General features: G+C 36.3%; 1 protein-coding gene across 2 annotated transcripts in view; it reads left to right on the top strand.

Annotated features, from left to right (window-relative positions):
- Positions 1-18,692, top strand: part of ADAM9 (ADAM metallopeptidase domain 9) — a 117,252-nt gene that overhangs the window by 87,035 nt on the left and 11,525 nt on the right. The window contains exons 17-20 of one of the 2 annotated variants that reach the window (XM_073218970.1): positions 8,412-8,492; positions 8,769-8,874; positions 14,535-14,676; positions 15,883-15,970. In XM_073218970.1, coding sequence (XP_073075071.1) covers positions 8,412-8,492; positions 8,769-8,874; positions 14,535-14,676; positions 15,883-15,970 — 417 coding nt within the window. Of the gene's footprint in view, positions 1-8,411; positions 8,493-8,768; positions 8,875-14,534; positions 14,677-15,882; positions 15,971-18,692 lie in introns of those variants that run through there. The other variant, XR_012123960.1, reaches the window with a different exon arrangement.

An 18,692-nucleotide genomic window follows, 5' to 3' on the forward strand; every position in this document is an offset into this window, starting at 1 on the left:
ATACTTTGACATGCCCTCTATACCACTATGCAGAACTCATTGTAGGTCAGCACACAGTAACTGCTTTTTTTTTTTTTTTTTTTTTAAGAGAAAGGAATATTATCAGATAAGAGTACCTCCATAGTTGATCATCTGACACCCTTTAAGTGATCAACATTAAGGATATTTAAAGCATGTGTTGATCTTTGATTTACCAATAGTTTTATCCTATCAAGGAGTAATCCCCCTTTTCTTTCTTTCTTTCTTTTTTTTTTTTTTTTAATTTTTAATCTATACCTACATGAAGAATACTATGTTTACTATGCTCTCCCCTATATCAGGTCCCCCCTAACAACCACATTACGATTACTGTCCATCAGCTTAGCAAAATGTTGTAGAGTCACTACTTGTCCTTTCTGTGTTGTGCAGCCCACCCTCCCCTTTCTCCCTCCCCCCCATGCATGCTAATCTTAATACCCCCCTTCTTCTTCTCCCCCCCTTATCCCTCCCTGCCCACCCATCCTCCCCAGTTCCTTTCCCTTTGGTACCTGTTAGTCCATTTTTGGGTTCTGTAATTCCGCTGCTGTTTTGTTCCTTCAGTTTTTCCTTTGTTCCTATACTCCTCAGATGAGTGAAATCATTTGGTATTTCTCTTTCTCCGCTTGGCTTATTTCACTGAGCATAATACTCTCCAGCTCCATCCATGTTGCTGCAAATGGTTGGATTTTTCCACTTCTTATGGCTGAGTAGTATTCCATTGTGTATATGTACCACCTTTTCTTTATCCATTCATCTACCGATGGACATTTAGGTTGCTTCCAATTCTTGGCTATTGTAAATAGTACTGCGATAAACATAGGGGTGCATCTGTCTTTCTCAAACTTGATTGCTGCGTTCTTAGGGTAAATTCCTAGGAGTGGAATTCCTGGGTCAAATGGTAGGTCTGTTTTGAGCATTTTGATGCACCTCCATACTGCTTTCCACAATGGTTGAACTAATTTACATTCCCACCAGCAGTGTAGGAGGGTTCCCCTTTCTCAACAGCCTCGCCAACATTTGTTGTTGTTTGTCTTTTGGATGGCAGCTATCCTTACTGGTGTGAGGTGATACCTCATTGTAGTTTTAATTTGCATTTCTCTGGTAATTAGTGATGTGGAGCATCTTTTCATGTGTCTGTTGGCCATCTGTATTTCTTTTTTAGAGAACTGTCTGTTCAGTTCCTCTGCCCATTTTTTAATTGGGTTATTTGTTTTTTGTTTGTTGAGGCGTGTGAGCTCTTTATATATTCTGGACGTCAAGCCTTTATCGGATGTGTCATTTTCAAATATATTCTCCCATAATGTAGGGTTCCTTTTTGTTCTACTGATGGTGTCCTTTGCTGTACAGAAGCTTTTCAGCTTCATGTAGTCCCACTTGCTCATTTTTGCTGTTGTTTTCCTTGCCCGGGGAGATATGTTCAAGAAGAGGTCACTCATGTTTATGTCTAAGAGGTTTTTGCCTATGTTTTTTTCCAAGAGTTTAATGGTTTCATGACTTACATTTAGGTCTTTGATCCATTTTGAGTTTACCTTTGTATATGGGGTTAGACAATGGTCCACTTTCATTCTCCTACATGTAGCTGTCCAGTTTTGCCAGCACCATCTGTTGAATAGACTGTCATTTTGCCATTGTATGTCCATGGCTCTTTTATCAAATATTAATTGACCATATATGTTTGGGTTAATGTCTGGAGTCTCTAATCTGTTCCACTGGTTTGTGGCTCTGTTCTTGTGCCAGTACCAAATTGTCTTGATTACTATGGCTTTGTAGTAGAGCTTGAAGTTGGGGAGTGAGATCCCCCCTACTTTATTCTTCTTTTTCAGGATTGCTTTGGCTATCTGGTCTTTGGTGTTTCCATATGAATTTTTGAATTATTTGTTCCAATTCATTGAATGTTGCTGGTAATTTGAGAGGGATTGCATCAAATCTGTATATTGCTTTGGGCAGGATGGCCATTTTGACGATATTAATTCTTCCTAGCCATGAGCATGGGATGAGTTTCCATTTATTAGTGTCCCCTTTAATTTCTCTTAAGAGTGACTTGTAGTTTTCAGAGTATAAGTCTTTCAGTTCTTTGGTTAGGTTTATTCCTAGGTATTTTATTCTTTTTGATGCAATTGTGAATGGAATTGTTTTCCTGATTTCTCTTTCTATTGATTCATTGTTAGTGTATAGGAAAGCTACAGATTTCTGTGTGTTAATTTTGTATCCTGCAACTTTGCTGTATTCCAATATCAGTTCTAGTAGTTTTGGGGTGGAGTCTTTAGGGTTTTTTATGTACAGTATCATGTCATCTGCAAATAGTGACAGTTTAACTTCTTCTTTACCAATCTGGATTCCTTGTATTTCTTTGTTTTGTCTGATTGCCGTGGCTAGGACCTCCAGTACTATGTTAAATAACAGTGGGGAGAGTGGGTATCCCTGTCTGGTTCCTGATCTCAGAGGAAATGCTTTCAGCTTCTCGCTGTTCAGTATAATGCTGGCTGTGGGTTTATCATATATGGCCTTTATTATGTTGAGGTACTTGCCCTCTATTCCCATTTTGCTGAGAGTTTTTATCATGAATGGATGTTGAATTTTGTCAAATGCTTTTTCAGCATCTATGGAGATGATCATGTGGTTTTTGTCTTTCTTTTTGTTGATGTGGTGGATGATGTTGATGGATTTTCGAATGTTGTACCATCCTTGCATCCCTGGGATGAATCCCACTTGGTCATGGTGTATGATCCTTTTGATATACTGTTGAATTCTGTTTGCTAATATTTTATCGAGTATTTTTGCATCTACATTCATCAGGTATATTGGTCTGTAATTTTCTTTTTTGGTGGGGTCTTTGCCTGCTTTTGGTATTAGGGTGATGTTGGCTTCATAGAATGAGTTTGGGAGTATTCCCTCTTCTTCTATTTTTTGGAACACTTTAAGGAGAATGGGTATTATGTCTTCTCTGTGTGTCTGATAAAATTCCGAGGTAAATCGTCTGGCCCCGGGGTTTTGTTCTTGGGTAGTTTTTTGATTACCGTTTCAATTTCTTTGCTCGTAATTGGTTTGTTTAACTTTTGTGTTTCTTCCTTGGTCAGTCTTGGGAGGTTGTATTTTTCTAGGAAGTTGTCCATTTCTTCTAGGTTTTCCAGCTTGTTGGCATATAGGTTTTCATAGTAGTCTTTAATAATTCTTTGTATTTCTGTGGAGTCTGTTGTGATTTTTCCATTCTCATTTCTGATTATGTTGATTTGTGTTGATTCTCTTTTTCTCTTAATAAGTTGGGCTAGAGGCTTATCTATTCTGTTTATTTTCTCGAAGAACCAGCTCTTGGTTTCGTTGATTTTTGCTATTGTTTTTTTCTTCTCAATTTTGTTTATTTCTTCTCTGATCTTTATTATGTCCCTCCTTCTGCTGACTTTAGGCCTCATTTGTTCTTCTTTTTCCAGTTTTGATAATTGTGATGTTAGACTATTCATTTGGGATTGTTCTTCCTTCTTCAAGTGTGCCTGGATTGCTATATACTTTCCTCTTAAGACTGCTTTCGCTGCGTCCCACAGAAGTTGGGGCTTAGTGTTGTTGTTGTCATTTGTTTCTATATATTCCTTGATCTCTATTTTGATTTGTTCATTGATCCATTGATTATTTAGTAGCATGTTGTTAAGCCTCCATGTGTTTGTGAGCCTTTTTGTTTTCTTTGTAGAATTTATTTCTACTTTTATACCTTTGTGGTCTGAAAAATTGGTTGGTAGAATTTCAATATTTTGGAGTTTACTGAGGCTCTTTTTGTGGGCTAGTATGTGGTCTATTCTGGAGAATGTTCCATGTGCACTTGAGAAGAATGTATATCCTGTTGCTTTTGGATGTAGAGTTCTATAGATGTCTATTAGGTCCATCTGTTCTAGGGTGTTGTTCAGTGCCTCTGTGTCCTTACTTATTTTCTGCCCGGTGGGTCTATCCTTTGGGGTGAGTGGTGTGTTGAAGTCTCCTAAAATGAATGCATTGCAGTCTATTTCCCTCTTTAGTTCTGTTAGTATTTGCGTCACATATGCTGGTGCTCCTGTATTGGGTGCATATATATTTAGAATGGTTATATCCTCTTGTTGGACTGAGCCCTTTATCATTATGTAGTGTCCTTCTTTATCTCTTGTTACTTTCTTTGTTTTGATGTCTATTTTGTCTGATATTAGTACTGCAACCCCTGCTTTCTTCTCATTGTTTTTTGCCTGAAATATGTTTTTCCATCCCTTGACTTTTAATCTGTGCATGTCTTTGGGTTTGAGGTGAGTTTCTTGTAAGCAGCATATAGATGGGTCTTGCTTTTTTATCCATTCTATTACTCTGTGTCTTTTGATTGGTGCATTAAGTCCATTTACATTTAGGGTGACTATTGAGAGATATGTACTTATTGCCATTGCAGGCTTTAGATTTGTGGTTACCAAAGGTTCAAGGTTAGCTTCTTTAGTATCTTACTGCCTAACTTAGCTCGCTTATTGAGCTGTTATATACACTGTCTGGAGATTCTTTTCTTCTCTCCCTTCTTATTCCTCCTCCTCCATTCTTCATATGTTTTGTGTTTTGTTCTGTGCTCTTTTTAGGGGTGCTCCCATTTAGAGCAGTCCCTGTAGGATGCCCTGTAGAGGTGGTTTGTGGGAAGCAAATTCCCTCAGCTTTTGCCTGTCTGGGAATTGTTTAATCCCACCATCATATTTAAATGATAGTCGTGCTGGATACAGTATCCTTGGTTCAAGGCCCTTCTGTTTCATTGCATTAAGTATATCATGCCATTCTCTTCTGGCCTGTAGGGTTTCTGTTGAGAAGTCTGATGTTAGCCTGATGGGTTTTCCTTTATAGGTGACCTTTTTCTCTCTAGCTACCTTTAAAACTCTTTCCTTGTCCTTGATCCTTGCCATTTTAATTACTATGTGTCTTGGTGTTTTCTCCTTGGATCCTTCCTGTTGGGGGTTCTGTGTAATTCCATGGTCTGTTCGATTATTTCCTCCCCCAGTTTGGGGAAGTTTTCAGCAATTATTTCTTCAAAGAGACTTTCTATCCCTTTTCCTCTTTCTTCTTCTTCTGGTATCCCTATAATACGAATATTATTCCTTTTGGTTTGGTCACATAGTTCTCTTAGTGTTGTTTCATTCCTGGAGATCCTTTTATCTCTCTCTATGTCAACTTCTACACGTTCCTGTTCTCTGGCTTCTATTCCTTCAATGGCCTCTTGCATCTTATCCATTCTGCTTATAAATCCTTCCAGGGATTGTCTCACTTCCGTGATCTCCTTCCTGACATCTGTGATCTCCCTCCGGACTTCATCCCACTGCTCTTGCATTTTTCTCTGCATCTCATCCCATTGCTCTTGCATTTTTCTCTGCATCTCTGTCAGCATGTTCATGATTTTTATTTTGAATTCTTTTTCAGGAGGACTGGTTAGGTCTGTCTCCTTCTCAGGTGTTGTCTCTGTGATCTTTGTCTGCCTGTAGTTTTGTCTTTTCATGGTGATAGAGATAGTGTGCAGAGCTGGTACAAGTGACCGCTGGAAGAGCTTCCCTTCTTGTTGGTTTGTAGCCTTTTCCTGGGAGAATAGCGACCTCTAGTGGCTTGTGCTGGGCAGCTGTGCGCAGACAGGGCTTCTGCTTCCTGCCCAGTTGCTTTGGGGTTTATCTCCGCTGTTGCTGTGGGCTTGGCCTGGCTGGGGCTGTTCCTCCAAAATGGTGGAGCCCCGTTGAAGGGGGAGCAGCCAGGCGACTATTTATCTCCGTAAGGGGCCTCTGTGCTCCCTGCTGCCCAGGGGGTTAGAGTGCCCAGAGATCCCCAGATTCCCTGCCTCTGGTCTAAGTGACCTGTCCTGCCCCTTTAAGACTTCCAAAAAGCACTCCCCTTCGCAAGGCGCTGGGTTCTTGCAGGTGTGGATGTGGTCTGGATGTTTTCCTGTGTCCTGTGGGCTCTATTTTAGGAAGATTTTTCTTTGTTATATTTTCATAGCTCTATGTGTTTTTGGGAGGAGATTTCCACTGCTCTGTTCACGCCGCCATCTTGGCTCCCTCTTGGGAAACTTTTTATCCCAATAAAAAACACGTATTTTCTTGTGTGTTCTTTTTCTATTTTTATAATTTTGTTGGACCTTAGCTTTTCTCAGCATAGTTTAGTAACATTTTGCTTGTTTCTATGGTCTTATTTAGTGCTGTTTTAAAATATTTTCTTCATATTTCCTCTTGCTATCTTACATAAATCGTGTGTGTGTGTGTGTGTGTGTGTGTTTGAATGAGTTTGGTTTGGCAGTTATGTAGATCTTTCTTTTTGTTAATGCTACTTGTTTTTGTAACAGCAGGGGAAATACATTAATGTATTCACCCCCTGACTGTCAACAATAAATATAGTACCCACTGAATTCTCCCATTAAGATGTGCCACTGTTAATTCTAAACCCTGACATGCTAGTGTGTAGTTTTTTTATTTGAAAAGCACCAGCTTTAAATTCTAGGTAATTATTATTATATTTTAAGGCCTTTTGTCTTTTTCTCCATTTTATTAAGTTTTCTTAGTCTATCCAAACACCATTTATGTACAAGAAGTATAGCAAGTGCTTGGTATGTGCACTGTACTGACATTGGTGGAAGCAAACAGCCATGAAGTAGGATGGGTTGTATCCTCTCCTTTCTGGCTTCTACCAAAGGCTGACTCCAGGCACTTTGAGCAGGCTGACAATTTGGTACTACTTCTATATTTTATTTATTCCACATTTATTTAGAGGAGAAGCTAAACATTAAGTTGGAAGAGCAGTGGAAAAGGAGAACTTGTCTGCCTCTCTGTTCATTGTCTTAGGTAATTCAGCTTGGGCTCCAAACTTACATCTAACAGTCAGTAAATGGGAAGTCCTGTCTGTGGTTAACTTGATCTGCCACCCTCCTTGTGTGGTGGTTGTGGTGCTGTGGGGTGGGTAGGCTGGAGAGGATGTCTTACTTCACCACCTGAAGCAGGTGCTCCCTTCCACTCTGGTTCTACCCATTCCACAAAGCAAACAGTGCCAGAGAAAACACCCTTTCCATCAAGAACTTGGAATTTTTCTGCTCCCTAAAGTAAATCTGTCAGATATTAACACATTCTAATTTCTGTGATCTTATTTGATGTTATGTCTACTGTAAATCAGTTACTGAAAGAAAAGTCTCTTCTTAGCTGAATAGGGAAGTTATTAGTAAATATCTCCTCAAAAGCTTATGGCTATGTGAAAAAAGTACTTTGAAATCGCTATCCAGGAGAAACGAGTGGGTGGAGGACAGGTGAGGAGTGACTCATTTGTGGAATCTTCTGCACTTCAATTTTTTTAAATTGTATTAATATATTTCTGATTTAAAAATTAATTGCAAATTATTGGAAGAAACAGTCTGACTCTAAAACTCACCCCCTGACTGTCAACCATAAATACAGTACCCACTGACTTCTCCCATTAACATGTACCACTGTTAATTCTAAACCCTGTATTTTTTAGAAAATAAAAGTATGTGTTGATATATTCATTGTTTGACTCTAATTGCTCTTTATTTCAAGAGCATTTAAACATCCTGATTTTATGTGATTGGCAGCCTAATAACATTTTAATAGTGAGTGCTAACTCAACAGTCTTTAAAAAAGGGGTAGGCTTTTTTTCTAACTTCACACAAAAGAGCTGTTTTTCATAAAGATATCAATTTTACAGAAAACTGGAAAATTTCTGATAAGTTTTTAGCTGATTCCTTTTGATCTTTAATATTTTTCTCAAATAAGAATACTTTTTACCTCTTTCAGTATTTGGGAACCATTCTGTTTCATATTGCATGAACTAGAATTTCTAGAACTAAATGAGATAGTGATGATTTATTTTCAATAGTGCTTTTAATAAAAATGCCTCTATTCTTTCATTCTTAATCATGACAGTGGAAGATAGGTTTTGGTACTGGAAGATCAAAGTGTCCTTTTATTCTTACTTTTGAAAGAATTTTAAAAATTAAAATTAGTCTCAAACTTTATATCTGTTGTAATGACGATTTGTGTGAGGTGTTATAGCAATAGATTTCTTACTTCGAGCTGTTCTTACAGTAGTAGGAACAGCTCAGTGTAGTTAGTTTTGATTTGAAGACAATCAATTTGTGAACATTTTACTTAAGATTTTTACATCTATACTTGTATGGGAGAATAGATGATAGTTTTTATTTTTGGCAGGTGCATCATCTGTCTTTCTGATTGTTATTCTATGTTTACTTCACTTATTTTTCTACATTCTCAAATATATAATATGGAAGTTAACTCTTCCTTGAAAGTTTAAAAGAACTTACAAAGGAAATAATCTGCACCTAGGTCATTATTTCTGGGTACTTTGTGAATGTGTTAAATTTTTCCTTACTCATTTTTTCTTTCTTTTTCTTTTCTTTCTAGATCTGTAGGAACTTCCAATGTGTAGATGCTTCTGTTCTGAATTATGACTGTGATATTCAGAAAAAGTGTTATGGACATGGGGTAGGTAATGTTTTCTTTTCTTTTTTTTTTTTTTTCATGAAAGTAGTACTGAATAATGAGAATTCCCACTGAAGATTAGATGAGGCGTCTCAAGATTTTTAGATTTTTTTAGATATGGGGAATTCAGATACCAAAAACATTTTTCATTCTTAAAAAGGATGTCTGTGGATTTGCATGAATTTAGTCCTTTCTCTTGGTTTTCATTCTCGAGTTAATGATTCGGGGCATATTAGTTGATTCAGAATTAACAAAATTGGTATTTTGATTGTTTTGAAGGTATGTAATAGCAATAAGAACTGTCACTGTGAGAATGGCTGGGCTCCCCCAAATTGTGAGACTAAAGGGTACGGTGGAAGTATGGACAGTGGACCTACATACAATGGTACGTAATCTAGAAGAAAATTACTGTGCTCTCCCAGTGGCCCGTGTCAGAAACTGGGTGTCCTTGTACCTCTCCCTCATTTCCCACATCAGTTGTACATTAAATTATGTTGATTCTGCCTCCTAAATTCCTCATGAATGTTGCCATTCTTTTCAGCTCCGTTAATTACCTTCAGTTTCTTGCTGGGACTTTACAGAATAGTTATTAGCTTCTTAACTAGGCTCCCTGTTTCCCACCTTGCTTTCTATAATCCATGTTCCAACTAAATTACAGAATTCTAGTGTTTTTCTTCAAGAATGCAGTTTTGATAATGTCAGTGCCCTGCTTTAACTTAAGTGCTTCTGCATTGCTATTAGAATGAAGTCCAAAAATCTCTAACATGGCTTAAATGCCCTGCCTGATTTGCCTCTCATTTAACTTTCCAACTTCGCTGTATTTAAGACGTTGAAACTTCCTTTCTTTCCTCTGAGAGGCTCTCTCTTCGCCTCTGGGAGTTCATATTGCATTTTATTAACATGTTGGAACTTGGCTAATTGCTACTCAGATTTTGGTTTATACCTTATTTCCAGTAGAAAGTTTTCCCTGACTGCTTAAATATGAATTAATATGCCCTTCTGTTTGTTCTCCTGTTACTGTAATCACCGGTATACACTGTAGCAATTACTTAATTTTATTTCCTGATAGACTATAAACGAGCTCCTTGTTCACCAGTATCTTCCTAGTGAGAATATGCCTTTCTCTCTCTTGGGTAAATACCAGGTGGAATGGCTGGCTTGTAGAGTGGGTTTATGTTTAGCATTTTGAGAAACTGCCAAACTGTTTCCCAAAGTGGTTGTGCCATTTTATAGTCTCTCCAGCTGTATCTGAGGGTTCTAATTTCTCTGTCTCCTGCAACACCTACTGTGATCAGTCATTTAATTTTAGCCATTCTAGTAGCTGTGTAGTGATATTTCACTGTGGTTGTAATTTGTATTTCCCTGATCACTAATGAAGTTGAGCATCTTTTTCCTGTACTTTTTTTTTTGCCATCCACAGATCTTTGGTGATGTGTCTGTTGAAATCTTTTACCAAGATTATAGTTAGGTTGTTTGTCTTGAGTTTTGAGAGTTCTTTATTCTGGATACAAGTTCTTCATGAATTATGTGCTTAGTAAGTTTTTCCCAGTGTGCTTACTTTGGGTTTCATTTGTTCTTTTTCTAGTTTCTTAAGGTAGAAGTTGAGGCCATTGATTTGAGGCCTTTTTCCTATAGTCACTGTAATGTTACCAGTTTTCCTTTACTAAGTGCTTTTCTTGTATCCCCCAAATTTTGAAATGTTACACTTCCATTTTCATTCAGCTCAAAGTAACTTCTAATATACTTACTTTTATTTTTTTTCTTTGACTCATGAATTATTCAGAAGTGTGTTACTTTGCTTTGAGGTATCTGGGGATTTTCCAGATATCTTAGTGTTACTGATGGCCCATTAATTCCACTGCAGTCAGAGAACATACTTTGTATGATTTGAATCCTTTCATATTTTTACTTGTTTTATGGTCCAGAATGTGGTTTATCTTAGTAAGTTCTAAATATACTTAGAGTGTTTACCCTTCTATAATTGGATGGAGAGTTTTATAAATAACTACTTCATGTTAGTTGACTGATGTTTAAGTTTCCTATATCCTTACTGATTTTTGTATACTTGTTCTGTCAATTATTGAGAGAGGAATATTGAAGTCTCTGGCTGTAACTGCTAATTTGCCTATTTCTTCTTGTAGTTTGATCAATTTTTGCTTTATGTGTTGTGAAGCTCTGTTATTTGGTGCGTAAACATTTAGGTTTGTTCTCTTATCATGATAAATCGACTCCTTTATCATTAGGAAATAGTTGTTTTTCTGCCTGGTAATATTTTCTGCTCTGCAATTACATACTACTAAAGTTCCAGATTTCTTTTGATTAGTCAGCATGGGAAATCTTTTCTCATCTTTCCACTTTTAATCTGTTTGTCTTTAAAGTAGCTTTCTTGGAGGCTTTATTTATTGGGTCTTGCTTTTTTATCCAGCCTGCCAATCTCTGCCCTTTAACTGAGTTTTTTGACCATCTATATTTAATTTGGTTATTGATGTTGGGGTTTAAATCTAACTTATTCATATTTTTCTATCACAATCTCCCTTCAGGTGATATTGTACCACTTCAGCGAGCTTTCATTTTTCTCCTGGCTTTTGTGCTATTATTGTCACATTTTTAAATATGAGCCCTGTAATATCTTATTATTATTTTTGCTTTAAACAGTTGATTATCTTCTAAGGAGATTTAAATAATAGAAAGGGTCTTTATATTTATCTGCATAATTACCATTTCTGGTGCTCTTCATTTTTTTTGGTAAAATCAGATTTCCATCTGATCATTTAATGTCTACTTGAAGGGCTTCTTTTTACATTTCTTATAATACAGGTCTGCCAGAGAGAAATACTTTTAGCTTTTGTGTATCTGAAAGTCTTTATTTTGCCTCCCTTCCTGAATGATGACTTAACTGGGTAAAGAATTCTAGGGTGGCAGTTTTTTTCCCCTTTTACTTCAAAGATGTTTCTGTATTGTTTGCTGGGTTGCATTGTTTTTCCTGAGAAATCTGCCATCTTTTTTTTGCCTTCTGTTTGTAATGTGTCTTTTTTACCCTCTAAAAATCTTACAAAATTTCCTCCTTATCTCTGGTTTTTAGTATTTGGTTATAATGTGCTTTGGTGTGCTTGGGATTTGTTGAACTTTTTGGATTTGTGTTTTTATCATTTTTTCCAATTTGGAAAAATTTTGGTTATTATTTCTGTAAATATTTTTTTTGTCTTCCTCTTTCCTCCTCTTCAGGGACTCCAGTTACATGTTTATTTGGTTATTTGGAGTTCTTTCACATTTCAGTAATTTGCCTTCATTTTTTTTTCTGTAATTTATTCTCTGTTTAATTTTGGATAGTTTCTATTATTTTCTTCAAGTTCCCCCTAATGGAATGCCTGCCCTTGCCATTAATTCTATCTCATGTATTTTTTCATTTTGGATATTGCAGCTTTTACAAGTTCTATTTTGTTTCTTTTTTCTTTTTTTTTGCTATCTTTCATGTGTCTGCACAGTATGTTCAGTCTTTAGCTTCTTGAACTTTGGAATATAGTTATAATTTATAATGTCCTTGTCTTCTAATTCTATCGTCTGTATCATTTCTTATTTAGTTTTGCTTGGTTTTTCTCCTCATTTTGGGTCTTATTTCCCCTTTGCATGCCTTATAATCTTTTACAGAATGCCAGAAATTGTGAGTTTTGCCTAGTTGGATCCTTGATAATTTTGGATTTCTACTGACGAGGTTTGTTCTCATATGCTTAAGTTATTTGAGCATAGTTTGATACTTCTGGGTCTTGTTTTTAAATTCTTTTAAGCAGGACCTGAGCATCATTTAGTCTAGATCTGATTTTGCCCCATTACTGAGGCAGAATCTTTCTGTTTATTCTACTCATTGCCGCGCTAATTATGAAGTTTTCTACTTGAAGGTAGGAACCGGCCCTCTTTCTTAGTTCTGTGTGAGCCATGAACTAAGAAAGATAGCCACTAATCCCTATCCCTTCAGGTGATTCTCTGGCTTCAGAGAAATATGTGCATTTCCTCACATGCATACATTGGTCAGTATGCAACTGAATATTTCCAGGAAACCCTCTGCATATTCAAGTTCTTTCTGTGCAGCTCTCTCCCTCCCAGTACTTTGCCCAGTGAACTCGAGCTGCTTTTGCATCCTCAGATAGCCAGCTGCATTTCCTCAACTCAAGGAGGCCACAGAGCTTTGCTTGGATTCCCTCACCCCTCATCAGCACCTGTTAACTTTCTCTAGGCAGCAAACTGGTCAGTTGTAAAGCTTACCTTTTTTGTTTTCTGTCTCTCTGGGGTCACTGTTCTTGGTTGCCTGATCATGTCCAGGGTCTTGAAAACTGTTGTTTCATGTGTTTTATTGCCTGCTTTTCTGATAGTTACAGTTGGCAGGATGAATCTGGTCCCTGTTACTCTATCTTGGCTGGTAGAAGTCAGAACTGTGGATTTTAGTGGCTGTGTATCATTTCATCAAGTGGATGTGCTATAACTTGACTTAGCTGGTTTCTAATTATTCGACATTTGGGTTTTTTCTAAGTTTTTTATATGCACTGATAACATTATAGTACATATCTTAATACTTAGGTATTTTTTTTCCAGTTGAAGGGTAAATTGCCAGTAATGAGATTATTAAGTTGAAGGGATATAATCCTTTTTATGGTTCTTAATAAAAATGCCAAATGAATTTGTGTAATGCCACTAACAATAGGAAGGTACCAATTTCAACAAAACTTTGCTGGTGTTGGATGCTTTAATTTAAATTTTGCCTACTCTTTAGTAAACATAAAATGATATATCAAAGGTTGGTTTAATTTTTCATGGTTTTGTTTTTTATTGAGTTGAATGTTGTTTCATTTAGTTTCATTCATATTTTAACAGAAATTTCTGGTGCTTTTACAAACTTAAAATTTTGAGGACAATTTCAAAACTTACCACTCCTGTTCATACTTGTGATGTTCTTTCCTTAGAGAACTTGGAGCAGATAAAATTAATGTTAATTAATGAATTTTTTTAATTTAATGATTTGAAGTCTAGAAGCCATAGAAAATAAGATTGATAAATGTAACTACCTAAGAATGTGCATGAGAAAAGCATTGTGGCATAAGACAGATGACAAAATGGGGAAAGTGTTTCCAATTCATATCACAGACAAAGCTAATCTATCTAGTATATAAAAAGCTTTTAGAAACTAAGAAGGAAAAAACCAATAGTCCAGTACAAAAATAGTGAAAGGACTGAACAGAAAAAGAAATATGACATTTCTTAAACAAGAAAAGTTGCTCAACTCATAGTATAAAAAATAAATGCAAATTAAAATTATGAAAGATTCAATTTTTCACCTACCAGGTTGGCAAAAATACAGAAGTTTCACGCCATGAGTGAGGCGGTGAAGAATTCTTAAATATCACTGGCTGGCATGCTAAATTGTAACCACCACTATGGAGGACAATTTGACAATATCTTAAATGATGAATGCACTTACCCTCTGATACAGCAATTCTATTTGTGGAAAATTGTCCTCTACATGCACCAATATGATGTGACATGTACAAGGTTATTATGGCATTCTTTTAATAATAGCAACAGATAGAAACAATGAAAGTATCAGTAGGGTACTGGTTAAAAAAACTTTGGGACATCCTTGCAGTGGAGTTTTGCATAGCTGTATATCTAGAAAATCAGGTGATGTATGTGTGCTTTGGGAAGATATAGAGATAAGTGAAAAAAGTAGTGTGCTGAATAGTGTTTAAGGTATGCTACCTTTTGTATATGAAAGCGTTGACAATAGAAACATACTTTGCTTTTGCTTATATTTGCATGAAGAAATACTGTAAGATTATAAAAGAAACTAATTAAAAGTGATTTTCTTTGGGAAGGCAAAAATGAAGTGGGCAGTGGTAAGGTGTGAGGAAGACCTCAATGTACTCAGTTTATATCGGTTTATATCAGTTTAGAACAATGGGAAAATTAATGTAAAATTTTTATAATCAGTGTGTTCCAATTGATGTGCTTTAACTTCTATTTTAATAATCATTAATACAAAATTCTTCTCTCTAGAAAAGAATACTGCATTGAGGGATGGACTCCTGGTGTTCTTCTTCTTGATTGTTCCCCTTATTGCATTTGCTGCTTTCGTCTTCATCAAGAGAGATCAACTACGGAAAATATACTTAAGAAAGAAGAGATCACAGACATACGAGTACTTAGATTTTTTTCTTTTAAATTCATATTAAATAATTTAATGTAATTATTAATGATGGTAGTCATATCGTAGCGAGTGGTTTAAAAATAGGGTTCTCAGTTACCTCTCTAGTCTTTTGACGTAACTAGCAGGGGTTAACGGAGAGTGATGACCAGCTACCTCTTATAATGGTGAAGGGAAAGAATCATGGGGATCAGCTTATATGTTCCTGACAATGAGTTAAGGTTCATTTTGGTTGACAATGTTCCTGATCGTGGGGTAAGTAGAATTTTGGGCTACTTAATTAGAGATGAAAAGATGGGATAAAGATAAAAAAGTCTAAATATTGAAAAATGTTTATTTCAAGTATCAGTTCTCATAGGGGAAGAGTTTTTCAAATCTTGTAAACAGATCTTGGGAATTATAAGCTTTTAAGAAATGTTTTGATTGAAGAAAGGATTATCATAATTTAGACCCCTGACACTTTTAGTCTAGTGTCAGTCTGTCATGACTGCCCCTCAACTATCACTTGTAACATGTTTGCATTGGAATGTAGTAGATACTAGATCAAAATTTCAAGTACCAGTTTGTCATTTGCTAGAATTATGAACTGGAATATTAAGCAAAACCCTCTGAGCTTTGGTACCTCTAAAAAGGGAATAATACCATTAACTATTTCTTAGGGTTGGTGTCAGGATTAAATGTGGAAAATATTAATGAATAAAACCTGTAGCACAGTGCTGGCACAGTGTAATTACTTAATAACTAGTTTTTCATTATGGTGATTTCAAAAGGCATGTATCTCATCTTGAGTGTCCACTTTTACTTACTGCCCCAATTCTCCTGGACTTCTTAATTTTTAGAGGGACTACTTCAAGTTTTGTACAGATAGCCAAAGAATATGCTTTTACCATTCTCTGATTTTCGGAAGACTTGAGGAGCAAAGGTTGGGAACACTGGCTTAATTAACCGAATTTCATAACTTCTTAGAATTTTGGTTTATTTCATTGTAAATGAGGTTAATACAATTTTCCAGTACTGTAAAGATTAAAAATGTGCGAAAGCTGTTAAAAGTGCCATAAAAATTTTAGCTACTACCATGATCATCGTCGCTGCCTCTACCAACATCATTACTTTGTATTTGGGAAAATGCAGGGTGTGTGTAATATGTCATTTAGAAAGATTTTAATCATAATTTAGCTCAAAGGTCATTTTATCTTTCAGATCTGATGGCAAAAATCAAGCAAAAGTTTCTAGACAGCCAGTGAACGTTCCTAGGCACGTTTCTCCAGTGACTCCTCCCAGAGAGGCTGTAAGTCTAAAGTGAAAAGTTATTTTCCTTTACTACATTATGGTCTCACACTTTTAAAGATTGAAAAATTAATTGTTACATAGAGACAGAAGTAAACATAGATAATTTGTTAAGAACTTAGGAGTGTGGGCTATAGGTGGTCTCTAGCTTAGTTCAGGGAATCAGCAGGGGGCCTCTGGCTCAGAGGAGAGGGGAGGCCTCCAGACATTCGGGTGCCCTGCCTGAAACCAAGATCGGGAAATGACCTGGGAACTAGGCTATCCCTGTTTTTTTCTGTCTGCTCGAGTTTTGTTTTCGATGCTTGGCTTCCGTTGGGCCTGTAACCAAAGGCCTAATGTTGACCCCCTGGAATAGGCCTAATTTTCTCAGTGATAAGACCAGTAATCACTGTTTCTCTGAGTGTATTAGGGATTCTTGGGATAATGATCTGCTTTTTGCCATATGCATATATCCCTAAGAAATACATAATATTACTTTAAATGTTTTTCAGCTTTGCATATGTTTTATTTGCTGTCGCACACATACAGCTGCAACCTGTCATTTCCTCTAACCTTGCTTTGTGTTTTTTATCCCTCTCAGTACATGAAGCTCTTGTTCATTTATTTCACTGTTGGTGTTGTATTACACAAATACCACACAATTTTAAAATCCATTTTCTTATTACAAGATGCCAATTTTTCATTTCTATAACTGAGATGAACATTCTATGTATGTCTTCCCATGCATGTGTATGAATTCTAGGACTATACTTATACAGTAGTTACCATCTTCACGTGGCTATAAAAAGTTCATTTTAAATGAAATAAAATTAAGAATTCCATTCCTCGTTCACATTTTAAATGCCCGTTAGATCACATGTGGCCACTGACTACTGTATTGGGCAGCACAGATACAGGTTGTGTCCATGATTGCAGAAAACTCTAACAGAGCACTCACCCAGGGGCATATAGGAATTACATTGCTGGGTTGAAAGATGTGTGAATATTTACTGGAAATCGCCAAATTGCTATTGAAAGAGGTTACACCACTGGGTGATTTTACTGTCAGTGGAATATGAACATTCCTGTTAATCTATGGTTTGTAAGTAGTTGGTACCATCAAACTTTTAAAGTCTTTCCAATTATATGGAGGTAAAATGACTAGGTACCCTTCCTCATGTTTTAATGTAGATAAGTGTGTATGTGGAATCTTCTTATTCTATTCCCTTTTCCTTTATAAAAAAGAAACCCAAAATTGCTATGCTCTTTTCCCCCTTAAACATGTATTTTGGGGATTTTTCCATATCACTGTATATATAGGATGATCACATAGTCTCTACCCATACAGGTTAGAAATGATATAAAATGTTCTTCATCCTTGGCATATTTTTCTCCTTTTTTAATTGTGGTGAGATACATATGTCATAAAATGTCCCATTTTACCCCTTTTTAAGTATATAATTCAGTGATACTAATTATACAGTGCTGTGCAAGCATGACTGTTGTGTATTTCTAAAGCTTTTTCATCACCCAAAACAGGAACTCTTCCAATGAAGCAGTAATTCCCTGTTCTCCCCTCCCCTTAACCCCTAGCAACCGTGATTCTGCTTTTTAAAAATTGGGATATATAATTGACATGTAACATTTATCAGTTTCATGAGTACAACATGATTTGGTATTTGTATACATTGCAAAATGATCACCATACTAAGTCTAGTCAACATGCATCATCACACATAGTCACACTTTCCTTTTTCCTTGTGATGGAAACCTTAAAGATCTACTCTCTTAGCAACTTTCAGATATACCATATGGTATTATTAACTATAGTCACCTTGCTGTACATTACATCCCATGTCTTTTTTTACCTGGAAGTTTGTACCTTTTGACTCCCTTCACCCATTCCTCCGTGCCCACCTCTGGCAGTCACTAATCTGTTTCTCTGTGTGTATAAGTTTGACTTTTTTGTTTTTTATATTCCACATGTAAGTGAGATCATATAGTATTTGTCTTTTTTTTTAATTGATATACAGTCTTATATTGTTTTCAAATACACAACACAGTGGTTCAACAGTTACCCATATTATTAAATCCTCACCCCCATTAGTGCAGTTACTCCCTGTCGACATAGGAAGATGTTACAGAATCACTGGCTATATTCTCCATGCTGTACTACCATCCCTGTGACCAAACTACATTATAATTGAGAATTTTTGTGCCCCTTTACCCACCTCATGCTTCCCACCCACCCACCCCAATCCCTCCCCCTTAGTAACCGTCAGTCCCTTCTCAGTGTCTGTGAGTCTGCTGCTGTTTTGTTCATTCTGTTTTGCTTTGTATTTATATTTCACAAGTAAGTGAAATCATATGATATTTGTCTTTCTCTGCCTGGCGTATTTCATTGAGCATAATACCCTCTAGATCCATCCATATTGTTGCAAACAGCAGGATTTTTTTTCATATTATTATGGCTGAATAATATTTCATTGTGTATATGTACCATATCATATTTATCCATTCATCTATTGATGGACACTTAGGTTGCTTCCATATCTTGGCTATTCTAAATATGCAGGAATAAACATAAGGGTGCATATATTTTTTTGCATCAGTGATCTTGTTTTCTCTGGGTAAATTCCTAGAAGTGGAATCACAGGGTTGAATGGTATTTCTATTTTCAGTTTTTCGAGGAACCTCCATACTGCTTTCTACATTGGCTGCACCAATTGACATTCCCACCAACA

Source organism: Manis javanica, chromosome 12, assembly GCF_040802235.1.
Source record: "Manis javanica isolate MJ-LG chromosome 12, MJ_LKY, whole genome shotgun sequence".
Lineage (NCBI taxonomy): Eukaryota > Metazoa > Chordata > Mammalia > Pholidota > Manidae > Manis > Manis javanica.